The sequence below is a fragment of the Chamaea fasciata genome, unplaced genomic scaffold, assembly GCF_029207755.1.
Source record: "Chamaea fasciata isolate MVZ Bird 193981 ecotype frontalis unplaced genomic scaffold, bChaFas1.0.hap1 SCAF_10, whole genome shotgun sequence".
Classification (NCBI taxonomy): domain Eukaryota; kingdom Metazoa; phylum Chordata; class Aves; order Passeriformes; family Sylviidae; genus Chamaea; species Chamaea fasciata.
The window spans coordinates 23,797,935-23,810,387 of NW_027094095.1; the positions used below are offsets into that span (position 1 = coordinate 23,797,935).

Below are 12,453 nucleotides of genomic sequence, written 5' to 3' on the forward strand. Positions count from 1 at the left end.
GGCCACATGGCTGTGAATAAATAGAGCATAAATAGAGCTGTTAACATGCCCGGCTGGAGAAAGCAGGGCTGCAGAACTGGGCTGAGCCCTTCCCAGCCAGAAAAAGCATAGAGAAAAGGTTTTTGATTTCATTTGGCATTTCAGAGTTGGCTTTTTTGGTATCACCACTGTTTCCTCAATTCGGAATGGGCCCTGCTTTGCTTTCTCTTTTGGAGCAGGAAAACTCCTTGTCTCTTGGTTTTCTTCTAGAGTGCCCAGGATGGAGCTCTGTGGCTTCTGTGGATTTTGGTTTAGGGAGAGCCAAGTGCCTCTTCAAACAACCTCCCAGTGTGGCACCCATGGGCAACCTCTCACCACTCGCTCCCACAGCCGAGCTCTGCCACCAGCACCGAGCTGCCTGCTGGGCTGGGGCTGCCCGGGCCTGGGGAGGAGAACACCCGAGGAACACAAGGAAAGGCTGGAGGTGCTGCTGGGGCTCCTTCCTGTGCCTCTCTGCAGGGCTGAAGCCTCACAGCACGGCAGCTGCCCGGAGCCGCTGGAGCGGGTGCTGGCAGGGCACCCCAGCGTGGCACTGGGGACCCAGGGCCCCTCAGTGCCACCTCTCTGGGCAGCGGGCACAGCCCAGCCCAGGAGCAGAGCTGGGCCGGGTCCCACAGCCCGAGCTGGGGTGAAATCTCCAGCACCCACCCAGCCCTGGCCATCCCCGCTGGCCAGACAGCGGCGGAGGACGCTGAGCCCGGCTCTCGCCTGCAGCAGCCCCCGGAGCGCTCAGGCACGGAGGTGTCCCGATGTGACCCCGCAGCGCAGCCCTTCGCATCCCCGAGCCCGCCCGGCTCGGCTTTGCGGCAGCTGCCGCCAAGGGGGCCCTTGGTAATTAATGCAGGAGGGATTTGCCCGCCCGGACACGCGTGAGGAACGAGGGGATGTGACCCGGAGGGGTGGGCAGGCAGCGGCACGGCAGGCTCGGGGCTGGCTCTGAGGGGACACGCACGGTGGGGAGCTCAGACAGGTACAAAGGAGGGACGTTGCCTTCGAGCCCCGCGTTGGTTGCGTTATTAGCACACAGCCGGGACAGCACCGTGATTAATAACAACGGGTGCGTGAGGCACAGGGGCGGATCCTCCCCCTGAGGGGCACACACAGGGCGATGCTCTGCTGGGACACACTGGCAGCCCCCCTTTGCTGTGACACACTGGCAGCCCCCCTCATCCACCCCTGGATTTACACCCCGGGCCCCCCATGGCAGAGATCGCAGCATCAGATGGGGCAGCTCCTCCTTTTGGGATCCAAGTCGTGGTTCTGCACATAGCCACAGAAATGGGGAGGATTCCCCCGGAAACGGGAGCTGCAGCCACAGGGAAATCGGTGTGGTCCCACTGCCTGGTCCCTTCCAAGGTGGGGGAATCGGATTTCCCCAGCTCTCCAGCCAAAATGCTTTGAGTCCTTTCGAAGCTGTGAAATATTTCAAGACATCAAAAACTTTTGGCTGATGTAGATATTTATTTCTCCGCAGCAGGAGGTGGGAAGTGATGAATTCAGCACAAATTTGCAACATACAGTAACTTCCATCTGCAAATCCAAATTCGGGTTCATTGCTGGCACATTGCAGTGTGTCCATCCATCCTGACTGCCAGGTCTGGATGTCAGACAGACAGCTGGGTAGATGCTGCCAGCCCAAAGCAGACATGTGTAAGCCCTTTGCAAGGGACTCACCTGGCTGGGGATATCCCAAAATCCTGTCAGTCACAGACCTGGCTGGTCTCCATGGCTGGTGAAGCCTGGGGTTTCTTACCCAGTGCTTTACCAGGAGGGAAACGGAGGCCACTTCCCTGCTCAGTCTCCCAGGGACGGGCTGCTTGGAGGAGCTTTGCTGCCCCTGCCCTGGTGAGAGGCATCCCCACACTCCAGGGAAGGGGATGCTCAGCATCCAGCTGGCCTGTGTGAGAGGATGGGGACAGCAGGGAGATGGCGTGGCCTTGCTGGGCAGGAAGGACATGGGAATGTCACTGGACTTGTCCTTCTGTGGTCAGGCCAGGCTTTCCCAGAGAACCAGAAAATCCAGCCCTGGCTCTGTAATGGGGCTCAGGTGGGTGATGCTGGGGAGCACCAGACCCCCAGGCTGTGGCACCAGGCGCTGGAGGAGGAGAAGGGGAACAGTCCATAGCTTGTCCTCGTTTTTTCCCTGTGGCTGGCAATGACTGGGAAGGAGAGCGAGTATTCTCGTATTTCCCAAAAATTATTTTTGGGTGAGGAATTGTGTGCAGCAAACAAGGTCAGGCTGGGATGTGGCAACTTTTGGGAGAGGGGCAGTATGAGAGGGGGTTTTGGAGCAGCTCTTCCCCTCTGGGAGAGGAACGAAGGCTTGGCCCTGACTCTGAGCAGCTTCCTGCCAGCTGCTGCAGAAAAGGGCTGAGGCTACCGGCAGTGAGGGGACGAGGGCTACAGCCCCCAGCTGCAGCACGGGTTGTGTCCATACCCAGGGTGCCTGGGAGGGTTAGAGGCTTCCCCCAAATACCACTGGGATTTGGCTGGAGCCCAATGGGGCTGACTTCATCCTGCTGAAATGTATCATTACAGCCAGGCAGGGAATGTGCTGTGGGGTTTTGGGGGAGCCGGGTGTGGGGTGTGGGGTGTGCTGAGCACACAGAGCCTGGTTTCCTGCAGGATGAGGTCTCCCCTGCCTCCTGCATCACTTTGTGGTTTGATGACAGGTTGAAGGGACACACTGTGGGTACTGGTGAGGGGACCAGCACAAGCTCCTGCCCCAAAGGTGCACTGGATGAGCAGGGACCACTGCCATGGTCAGGCCTGGGGAGTAGACATCTTCCCGTGTGCGGTGTGGCTCTCTTGCAGTCCTCCTCTGTGGGAAACCAGCACTATTTCAAAGCGCCTTTCCAAAGAAAATCACTTTTGGCAGCCCTTAGGCAATGGCAGGTCTCCGCTGGCTGCTCCAGCGCTGGCATCCGTCGTGGCTGTCACTGTCCTCTCCCGCCGTCACCCTGTTGTCTCCCCTCCAGCAAAACTCCACCTCCCTGTGCAGCATTTGGGGACGGCCCGTGCAGCTTTGGCTTTTTCTTTGTAAACCGGCTCGTTCGTCCGTTCCCCAGCGCCCTCCTTTGCCAGCTTCTCTTTCGGCCCAGGGTATTGGAAATTTGGGTTTTCGGAGAGGTCCCGGGCCAGGGAGTGCCGAGAAGGGGGACCAGCAGGTCACCCACAGAACCAGCCGGCGAAGATGGGGTGCCTCAGCCTTGGCTGGCCGAGGGGAGGCTGTGACCGGGGGCTGGGAGTGCCGGGAGTACCCACAGCTGGAAAACCCCAAGCGCAGCATGCCGAGGAGGGCGGCGGAGTGGGAGCCCAGAGCTGCAGCCTCCGGCACGGGCTGAAACACCGGCGGGGCTGATGCCTCTGCCTCCCAATGTCCCCGTGGCAGGAGGGGACTCCGCGGGGACACGGGCAGGAGTACGTCCCACGGAGGCTGCCAGCAGCAGAGGGCAGCAGGGCTGCGGGCTCCCCGCGACACCGAGGGGTGGCCCCGGCGGGCCGGGCGGGGCGGGGGGCTCCGGCGGCGGGGGCGGCCCCGGGACGCGCCCCATAAAGGGCGGTACCGGCGGGGCGGTGGAGGCAGAGCGGGCTGGGGCAGGACGGGCTGAGGTGTTGGGAGCTGCTCTCTGTACAGGTAAGTCGGGTCTGTCCCTCCCCTCCCCTCCCGTGGGGACCCGCTGGTCTCCCCTGGGCTCTCGGAACAGTAGCAGCTGTGCTGGGTGGGGGTTCCCCCGGTAACCTTTCTACTCTCCCCAGGTGCAAAGATGGGGTGCTTCACCTTTATCAAGGTCATGATGATCCTCTTCAACCTGGCCATCTTCGTAAGTGCGCCCCGGGGGCTGGGGTCTGCGGGAGGGGGTCCTGGGGAGTCCCTGGAGTCGGGTGTGGGGTGGGTCGGGTCTGGCTGGGCTCTACTGCCCCTCCGGGCTCCTTTGTGCGGGCAGGTGGGTGTAGGTGGGACTTACAAAGCCCAGAGGGCTGTGCCGTGCTCTGGGGACAGTGGCTGTTGCATCAGCTGTCCCTCGCTGTGCTGGAGCTTGGGAAGGCGCTGAGTACCCCAGAACAGGGGGTTTGCTGCGTCCCTGCCTGCGGGTTCTATCTCTGTAGGGGAGCTGCCCCTGTGTGTGACTGTGGCTTTGGGGTTCCTGGATGTCGGGAATTCAGAGCACATGCAGCCTTTACTCCCACCCAAGGCAGAGTAGGGGAGCTCGCAAGAACTGCCCTGGCTCTGCAGGAGCCACCTGGAAGGGGGTGTGCGGTAGGATACAGCCTTGAGAAGGAGGGGGTGCAGAGCCTCCCGGCTCGCACTGCTGGAACACTCCCTCTGTAAAGCTCCTGCTAGGATTTGAATGTGGTGGGGAAGGTTGAGCGGGCAGAGGGGAGGCCTGGCACAGAGTTGACCTTGCCCAGGAGTACATGCCTGTCTGGGGTCAGGGGCTGCTCAGCTTCTCCTCTGGGTGGGCAGGCAGGCAGCTGCCCTGCATGGAGGAACTTGTGGCAGCCTGATGGTGGCCAGTGTCTGGACTGGCCATGTGGGATCATGGGGAAGCTGGTGGCACTGCTGGCTTGCCTTGCTCCACTGCTGGCACTGGAACCCCTCGGGCTGGGGAGGGGGGGCAGCTGTGACACTGCCCTGGGGACGTGTGTTTCAGGGTGCTGACCTGTCTGAGCTGCTCACAGTGCCACAAAGTCGTGCTTTGGTGTGGTGAAAAACTGCCAAGGGGAGAAACACCCGTGCCTGTGCCTTCCCCAAATATCAAATCTTGTGCCTATCTGGAAGCTGACATTGTCTTTTTCCTCCCAGCTCAGTGGCGGGACCCTCCTGGGAGTTGGCATCTGGGTCAGAGTGGATGGAGAGTCATTCCTGAATATATTTGGGGCGCTCTCCTCCAGCATCCTGCAGGTTGTGAATGTGGGCTATCTCCTCATTGCCATCGGTGCCATCCTGCTGGTGATCGGCTTCCTTGGGTGCTATGGTGCCCAGAAGGAGAGCAAATGTCTCCTGATGATGGTATGGACCTGACTGACCTCCTTATCAAGCCTTGTTTGAGCTGGGTCTGTGGTGGGGGAGACCTGATGGGCAGATTTCTCTGTGGACTTTTCCATATGGTAGCAGTCTGGGTGACCCAGGAGAAGGTGAGATGAGGTGGGGGGGTGGTGCTAAGCTGAGGTTTCTCTTGGAGCCTGTCCAGAGAGCTCAGCCCATGCAGGTGAAGGGCTGGAGGACCCCAAGGTTGTGCTGCTCCTGCCCAGGAGCAGAGCTGAAGGCAGTGAGGCAGGGGGGCTAGAGCCCTGGGGAAGCAGATGAGCTCCAGGGATTCCTGGGGATTCTGACTGTCAGTTTGACCTCTCTCCCCTTGCTGTGTCCTAGTTCTTCTCAGTGGTGCTGATCATCTTCATTGCTGAAGTTGCTGCTGCCGTGCTGGCTCTGGTCTTCACAGGTCTTGTGAGTGCAATACTTGTGTCTTGGGTTGGGCTGATCTGGGAGCTGTCCTACCCCTTGGGGAAACAGGAGACATGAGCTGGCAGTGCTGCCCATGGGTGTGGTTGTTGTGTAGTGGTCAGTGCTTCATGAGAAGGGATGTTGGTCCCTGTTGGCACCAGCTACGTGGGCAGCCTGAGGGTGGTGGAAACAGGGGTTCCTGTTATATCATAGCCCTCATTTTTTTAGGACAAGTTTTGCCCACTTCTTTCTGTCAAGCCCCTCCGTCCCTCACCAGCTTAGGCTTGATACCTCCCCACCTCTGAGGGTAGGAGCCACTGGGGGAGGAAGTCCCTATTGCCTCATGCTGAGCAAACTCACCCCCTTATTAGGCACCTGAGAAACCACCTGGGGAGAAAGGAGAGTGCCTCATTAGGCACTGGAGAAGTCAACCGCAGGGCAAACTCATTCCTGGCTCCCTCACTTAACGCCGCTTATCAGATGATTCACTGGGCATAAATGACCTTGGTGCCATAAAGCACTTCGTATGTGGGGAAGAGAAAAACTCTCTGGGTCAAATGGACACGGTGTGACTTCTGGCCGTGCTGGGTCTTTTTGGTCTCCTTTTCATAGGCTGAGACCAGTATGGGGGTGCTCAGCTCTGTGGTGTTCCCCAAGACCTTCTCTGATGGTGTTTTTCTGCCCTTTCTTCCAGGCAGAGACGTTGCTGACAGGTCTGGTGACCCCGCTCCTGAAGGAGAAGTATGGGGCAGATACAGAATTCACAAACATCTGGAACATCACCATGACACAGGTGTGCTGAGCCCTGTGGGTTGGGATCCTCCCAACATGGGCTAGGTGGTGCACATCGGGGTGGGACAGTGACATGGAAATGGGCACGCATCACAGTCCTGGATGTGCCACGCTGTCACCACCTCCTCAATTTCCTGGGTTCCTGGGAACTACCTGCTTGGGACCTAGTGGGGTGAGAGCTGTTTGCAATGGTGTGTGGGGCAAAATCCTGGTCCCAGGGTGACTACTGAGCAGCCCACTGAACCAGGGTTGAGCTGGGTGACACCCTCTACGAGCAGTGGGGTCCAGATGGTGTCGGAGCTTGGAGTGAGACATGAAGGATGTTCTTCCCATCCCTTCCTCTCTCTCCTTCTTAGGTTCACTGCTGTGGCCTGAATAACTACACAGACTTCAACAACTCCTACTTTTATGAGGCACATGGCAGCTACCCCATGCAGTGCTGTGACATGCAGGAGCCCTGCAACAGCACGCTGGCTGCACAATCAGCTGTTCAGGTACGGATGTGACTCTTTCCTGCTGGCAGAGCCTGACTTGGGGTGTGCCTGGGCACCAGGAGGGAGACCTCTCCTGTAGCTCCAGCCCCAGCTCTGCACGCGGTGGTCCCTTGGGCTTTAAGTTCTGGGGGGATGCTGTGGTGGCCTTTGCTTGTCCCTGGTGGAAGCAGCTAAAGCTGTTATGTTGCTCTGGTCCTAAAGGAAATAGAGTGGCATGTCTGGTGCTGGGCACGAACCCAGGCACCACTCTGCCTTTTTGGGGAATTTCCTTGCTTCTTCCCTTCCTTTCCTTACTCCCCACCCAATATTTGGTCTGAGTTGCCCCTGGAGCCTCAGACCTTCTCCATGGCTGTGTGCTCTGGGTTACAGAAGCAGTAACTCCCTTTCTGGGGGATGCTGTGCCCTGGCAGTTGGGATATCACCACCTCTTGCCATCCTCACCCACATGGTTGCCTCCTGCAGGGCTGTTTCAACCAGATCTTAGAAGAAATCAGGACCAACGCAGGAGTGGCTGGTGGGGTGGCAGCCGGCATCGCTGCCTTGGAGGTGAGTGCCTGAGCACTGCAGTGCTGCCTTCTCCCTGGAAGTGGGGCTGGGACCAGCCTGGGGAGGCCCTGGGGGCTGCTGCAGCTCCAGGCTAGTGAGCTTTCCTCCCTGGGCACATCCAGCCCTCCCCCCGGAGCACTGGGGGTGGTGGGCTGGGACCCAAACCCCTGCTGGGAAGCGAGGGAGGGTGCACATTGAAGGGGGCTGATTTGCACCTTGCCACCCCCAGATTGCATCCATGGCAGTTTCCATGTACCTGTACTGTCGACTGGATGAGAAGTGACCCCCCGAGGCAGGAGGATGACCTGCCACCCACCCCCTCATGCTGGGGTGCACTCGTGGCGTGCCATGCTCTCGGGGGGACCCCATCCCTCCCTGGGTCTGATGCTCTCCTGTGCACTGTGATTTGTAGTTGTATTTTGATCTACTGAGCTGGGATCTGTAGAGTTTGTGTATATTTTTGTACTGATATGGCATATGGAGCCTGTACATAGAGATTTGGGGTGTTTTTTGATTGGGGGGATGTTGGGAGAAGCTGTTTGGTCTGTTTGGCTGATGCCAGCAGGAGATAAAGCAGCACAGGGACTGTTCAGGGCTGCTGATCTGGCAATGGCACAGGGATGTCTTGATAAACTCCTGCAGGTGGGTGCTGTACCACTCTCACACTGTCCCTGCTGTGTCCCCCTGTATCAGTTTGAGGTGGTAACTACACCCCCACTGGGGATGCATCTACTCCTGCACCCATTGCATTGTCAGCCCTGGCCTTGTTGCTATATGGTCCCCTGAAAGAGGGGCTGGCTAGGTGCTGACTGGTCTCTGCCCCTTCCCTGGCATGAAGAGAGCCCTGGTGGTCCCTGGCTCTGCAGGGGCTGAGGCTGCCCCATACCCCCTGTTTTTCTGTGCCTGAGCCCCTCTCCATGCTGTAAAGAAATGCAAATAAATTTTTCATCTTGGATACAAATTATTTTCTGGAGTTGATCTTGGGGCTGCCTTTAATAAACACCCTCTGCCTGGGGCTGGTGCAGGGGTGGGGGCTGCCTTGCTCCCCTCCCACTTTGCCTTCTTTGTCCTTGCAGGGAGCACATCCCTGCCCACAGCCTCCCTGCCCTCCTTGCCTGTGGCTCCTCACCTGTTCGGGTGCTTGGAAACAGATCAGCCCTGTGTTTGCACAACAGACAGAGTCCAGGGTGGTGGCACCACCCTTACATCCTGTGTCCTCTGTAACAGCCACTGCTCACAACACCCAGTCGGGGGCTGAGCAACAGCTTGCCTTGAAAGGCAGGCCTGGCTAGGGGGTTCCTGTGTCCCCATCAGCTGCAGGAACCTAGAATGGAGTGGTGAGGAGGGGATGGATCCTGCCACCCCCACCTCTGAACATCTCCACCCCAGCATTGTCCCACACTGCCTGTGTGTGATGCAGCTGCCCTCCCGCTGTGTGTGGGGATGTGGAAGGTATGGCTGGGCTTGGGAGGTTTCCAGACACCCTCTTTCCCCCCTGCTACTCCCTCTCTGCCCTCGAGGATACACTCGCTCTGCCTCAGTTTCTCCATTTCAAAAGCACAGCCAGGGTCGCTGCTCCCAAGGGCTCCTTCACCCTGTTTTTGCCATGGCTGTGGGGCAGGGGCAGTGAAGGACAGGGGGGTGGCAGGAGCCCAGTGTGCAAACAGCCTCCCCGGGCACTGCCTTGCTCCGTGCCTCCTGTGGCACCCCATTATCAGCTCCTGCCTGGGTACGAGGCTGCACTGGAGCACTGCCGTGGTCTGGCATCTCCCTGGTGCCATCCAGTACCTGTCACACTGGCAGAAGCAGGCAGGGAACAGTGAAACAGGCATGGGCACCCACTTCCCACACAGGGTTACTCAGCCCTGGGAACATGAGAATTGGCCCTGCCCCATGGCAGGGTGTGGGGGGAAGCTGCCAGAAAATAGCCTTGTCTTTCCTGGACAAGTGATTAGGACCCAGTTCTACCATAAACTGGTGTCACCTCATGGGTGATGTCAGGACTTTTATGCCTCTTTTCCCTCCCCAAGGCTGCAGGAGCTTGCCAGGAAAGGTGTTATGGTGCCCAGGAGCCAGCTGGCACAGACCTGGGCACACCTGGCCTTGACCTCTTCTGCCCTATTTTTGGGACGCCTTGCAGAGCTGGCTCCTGGCACACACCCTCTCACTATCACCCCTGTGGGGTGCAGCAGGCTCAGGCGTGATGCCTGGCCAGTTGCTGGCTTCCACCTTTGCAACTCCTCCTAGCCATGGGGTTTCTGTGGGGCAGAACAGGCTGTTTCTGTGGCACTGAGTTTTGTAAATAACCCTGCAACCACTGGCTTATTTCCTCCCCTCCACCCGCTGGGAAAACTTGAAGGACCAGTTTCTCCTCGCGGATGCGATTCCTCCCAATTGCCCTTTGCGGCTCTTGGCTGCCCTGGCAGCCAAACAGAGCAGTGGGGGGTAAACTTGACTGGCACAGCCTCCCTGTGCTCCCACTGTGTCCCTGCCCTCCCCTTCCACTGCCCAAGCACTGCCACAGCTTTTGGGCTTTCCAAGGAGATCCTGTTCTAGCTGCTTCCCCACAAGCCCTGTGGCACATCCCGGCCCACCACGCACACCCACAGCTTATGTGGGTGCCACCAGGCACCTCTGCAGCTTATATCTCTTAAACTTGCAGCTTACATCTCTTAGGCTTGCCTGGTTCTCCCAGACTGGCACTCCAGGGCAATCAGAAACTGACAGCACAAGGCCGAAAGGGCTTGTGGTGGCAAACAGAAACTTCCTTATTGCCCCCGTGGAAGATGGCAGGAGATGGCTCGAGCACCTGTCACATCTGGGTATGTGCCAAGGTGGGGGTTCTTCTATTCCACCTGGGATTCAGGGTGAGGGAAGGCAGGAGGGCAAAGTCTCCCTGCAGGGACGTTGGGCAAGCAGTCAGTGCCATTATGGGAGCCGCACACAGACCAGAATTCCTGGAGATCGGTAGAGTGCACTCTCCACCGGCATCACTTGCCCCGGGGCACAGCAGGCGAAACCCCGTGTGGTGCAGGAGTCTGTGCTGGCAGGGAGTGGGCAGTGATCGGCACTTTAGGAAAGGAGCCGCCCCCTCCTTCCTGGGAATTAGCATTGATGGGAACAGGTACATGAAAAGAAGGAGGAACTGCACCTCTGGGTTTGTGCTGATAAACGGGGTAAATAAGAAGCAAAAGCAAACTGATCCAGCATCAGCTGCCCAAGGAGTGCCTGCTGTGGGGTGTTTTCCCTGCCTGCCGTAACAGCTGGGCCAAGATGTTCCCAGACTGGGGAGGGGAGGATATCGTTGAAGGGCACAGGCTGGTCCAGGGGAAGAAGGGAGGCAATGCACACTTTCCCTGGCATAGACTGCCTGCTTGACTTCCCTTCTCCTCCTCCTCAGAGATAAACTATCCTGAGTGCCAGCCTAACCCCAACAGTGCTTTCTAGGCAGCTCCCTGCCCTCATTATTTTGTCGGGATACCAGAGGAGGCGACACAAGGGCTATTCAAGAGGCAGCAGGCAGGAGCTGACATTGAACCTGGCGTGTTAATCATTAATGCTGCACTGGGCAGGAATGGCACAATAACCGTCACAGCAATCCTGGATACCCAGTTGAAGATTAATTTGCCACCTACCTTAGATATGGGCACAGGAGGTGGCAGCCCTGTGTCTGCAAGGCACAGCAGGGAACAGGGACAGGAATGGGCTGGGTGCAGGGAAAGGACTCTCCTCACAGCTGGGAACAAGGGGAGAAGCCAAGCAGAGCCCCTTCCTGGGAGCACTCTGGGCACCTTGGCATTTATGACTTTTTATTCATAAATGCTTTTGGGCTTTACAACTTTTTATGAAGCAGAGGGTGCTGCAAATTTAGGATCAGTTCCCTGGGCTGGGATGCAAGTGGCTGGACACAGCACTGTTGACTCCCTCCCATGCAGGCAAGGAGATGGGGCCAGCACACAGAGCATCCTTCTAGTGCTGAGATCTCTCCATTCAAGAGGACTGGGTGTGTTATCCCAGAGGACTCTGGCTAGAAGAAGCTTCTTTCCATCTGTGGGGCACAGAGGAGCCCATGTGCCATGGGAAGGGGCAACCTGGACCTTGTCTCCCCAGCCCATCATCAGAGCACAGGGACTTCCTGCTTCCCCGGCACAGAGATCTCCAACAAAAAACTATAACTCATAAAAATAAACACCACCGGAAATTATGCAAAATTCCCCACCCCCCACAAGCTCTGGAAAGGTCAAGTTTCATGCCAACGCTATTTTGCCTTTGTTTAATTATCAGCCAGCTCCTGTGAGGTGGAGCAGCCCGGACAGGTTCTCCTTTGTAGGGCTGCACAAAGCCAGGGAGGCCGGGCTGGGGGGGCTGCAGGGGCTGGGTGAGAACTGCAGCTCGGGCAGCACGTGCTACAGCTGCTGCCACATGGGCCTGAGCTGTGGCGGCCACTGCATCGGACTGCCAGGGCGGGCAGGCAGGGGGACAGTTGCCCGGCCAGCTCCTGGGACAGCCGGGAATGCTGCAGCACCAGCAGGATGCACCAGGAAGTGAGCGAGACCCCCCCAAAAAGGGCAGGATGATGAGCGACCTGGCTTATTTAACAAGGGTCCCGGGGACTGAGTTCCTTGGGTAATGAACCCTGTCACTACCAGCACCTGGGGCCGATGAGCCGAGGCTCTCCATCAGCCTGGCACAGGTCCTCCCCTTCAAGGGGTTAACCGGCTCCTACAGTCATCCCTCTTTTACAGGAGGGGAGGCTCCTATAAACGCAGCAGTTTGCACACGCTGGCTCCCTGAGGTGGCCACGACACGGAGGGTGTCAGAGCTGAGCCCACGTCACTCTGCAGGGCTCTGCCCCGGGGCACTCAGATGCAGCAGGTGGATCCTCCTGTCACCCACGGTGCCCTGGCAGAGGCTTGGTGCCGCGGGGTTTGGCTCGGCAGGAGGCGGACGTGGAGGCTGTCAGGAGGTGAGAGCCCTCACCAAACCCCTGGGACTACGTAAAAAACTTCTGCCAAGGGGTTGCCCTGCCAGAAAGCTGTGCTTGGTCCTGGGGAGGGGCTGTCAGCCCAGCCTGGCTGCAGGGATCAGGCAGGGGAGCAGGAGGCAGCAGGTTGGGGGTGCAGATTGCAGCTGGTC

The 12,453-nt window shown here is 58.5% G+C and overlaps 1 protein-coding gene across 2 annotated transcripts; it reads left to right on the plus strand.

The window, feature by feature from the left end:
• Positions 1-3,624: 3,624 nt before the first annotated feature.
• On the plus strand, positions 3,625-8,310 carry TSPAN1 (tetraspanin 1). 2 transcript variants are annotated; one of them, XM_066193128.1, is made up of 8 exons: positions 3,625-3,676; positions 3,799-3,863; positions 4,847-5,053; positions 5,414-5,488; positions 6,180-6,278; positions 6,634-6,771; positions 7,234-7,317; positions 7,547-8,307. In XM_066193128.1, the coding sequence occupies exons 2-8, from the start codon at positions 3,807-3,809 to the stop codon at positions 7,598-7,600; spliced, it is 714 nt and encodes a 237-aa protein (XP_066049225.1). In that variant the 5' UTR covers positions 3,625-3,676; positions 3,799-3,806; the 3' UTR covers positions 7,601-8,307. The 2 variants fall into 2 exon arrangements, with proteins under 2 accessions (XP_066049225.1, XP_066049226.1); XM_066193129.1 differs by lacking the exon at positions 6,634-6,771 and having other exon boundaries at positions 7,547-8,310.
• Positions 8,311-12,453: the final 4,143 nt, after the last annotated feature.

Coding starts and splice junctions, on each gene's coding strand:
- TSPAN1 (XM_066193128.1), top strand. CDS start 3,807: ATGGGGTGCTTCACCTTTATCAAGGTCATGATGATCCTCTTCAACCTG. Junction 6,279..6,633: donor GGAACATCACCATGACACAG/GTGTGCTGAGCC, acceptor TCTCCTTCTTAG/GTTCACTGCTGTGGCCTGAA. Junction 6,772..7,233: donor CTGCACAATCAGCTGTTCAG/GTACGGATGTGA, acceptor TGCCTCCTGCAG/GGCTGTTTCAACCAGATCTT.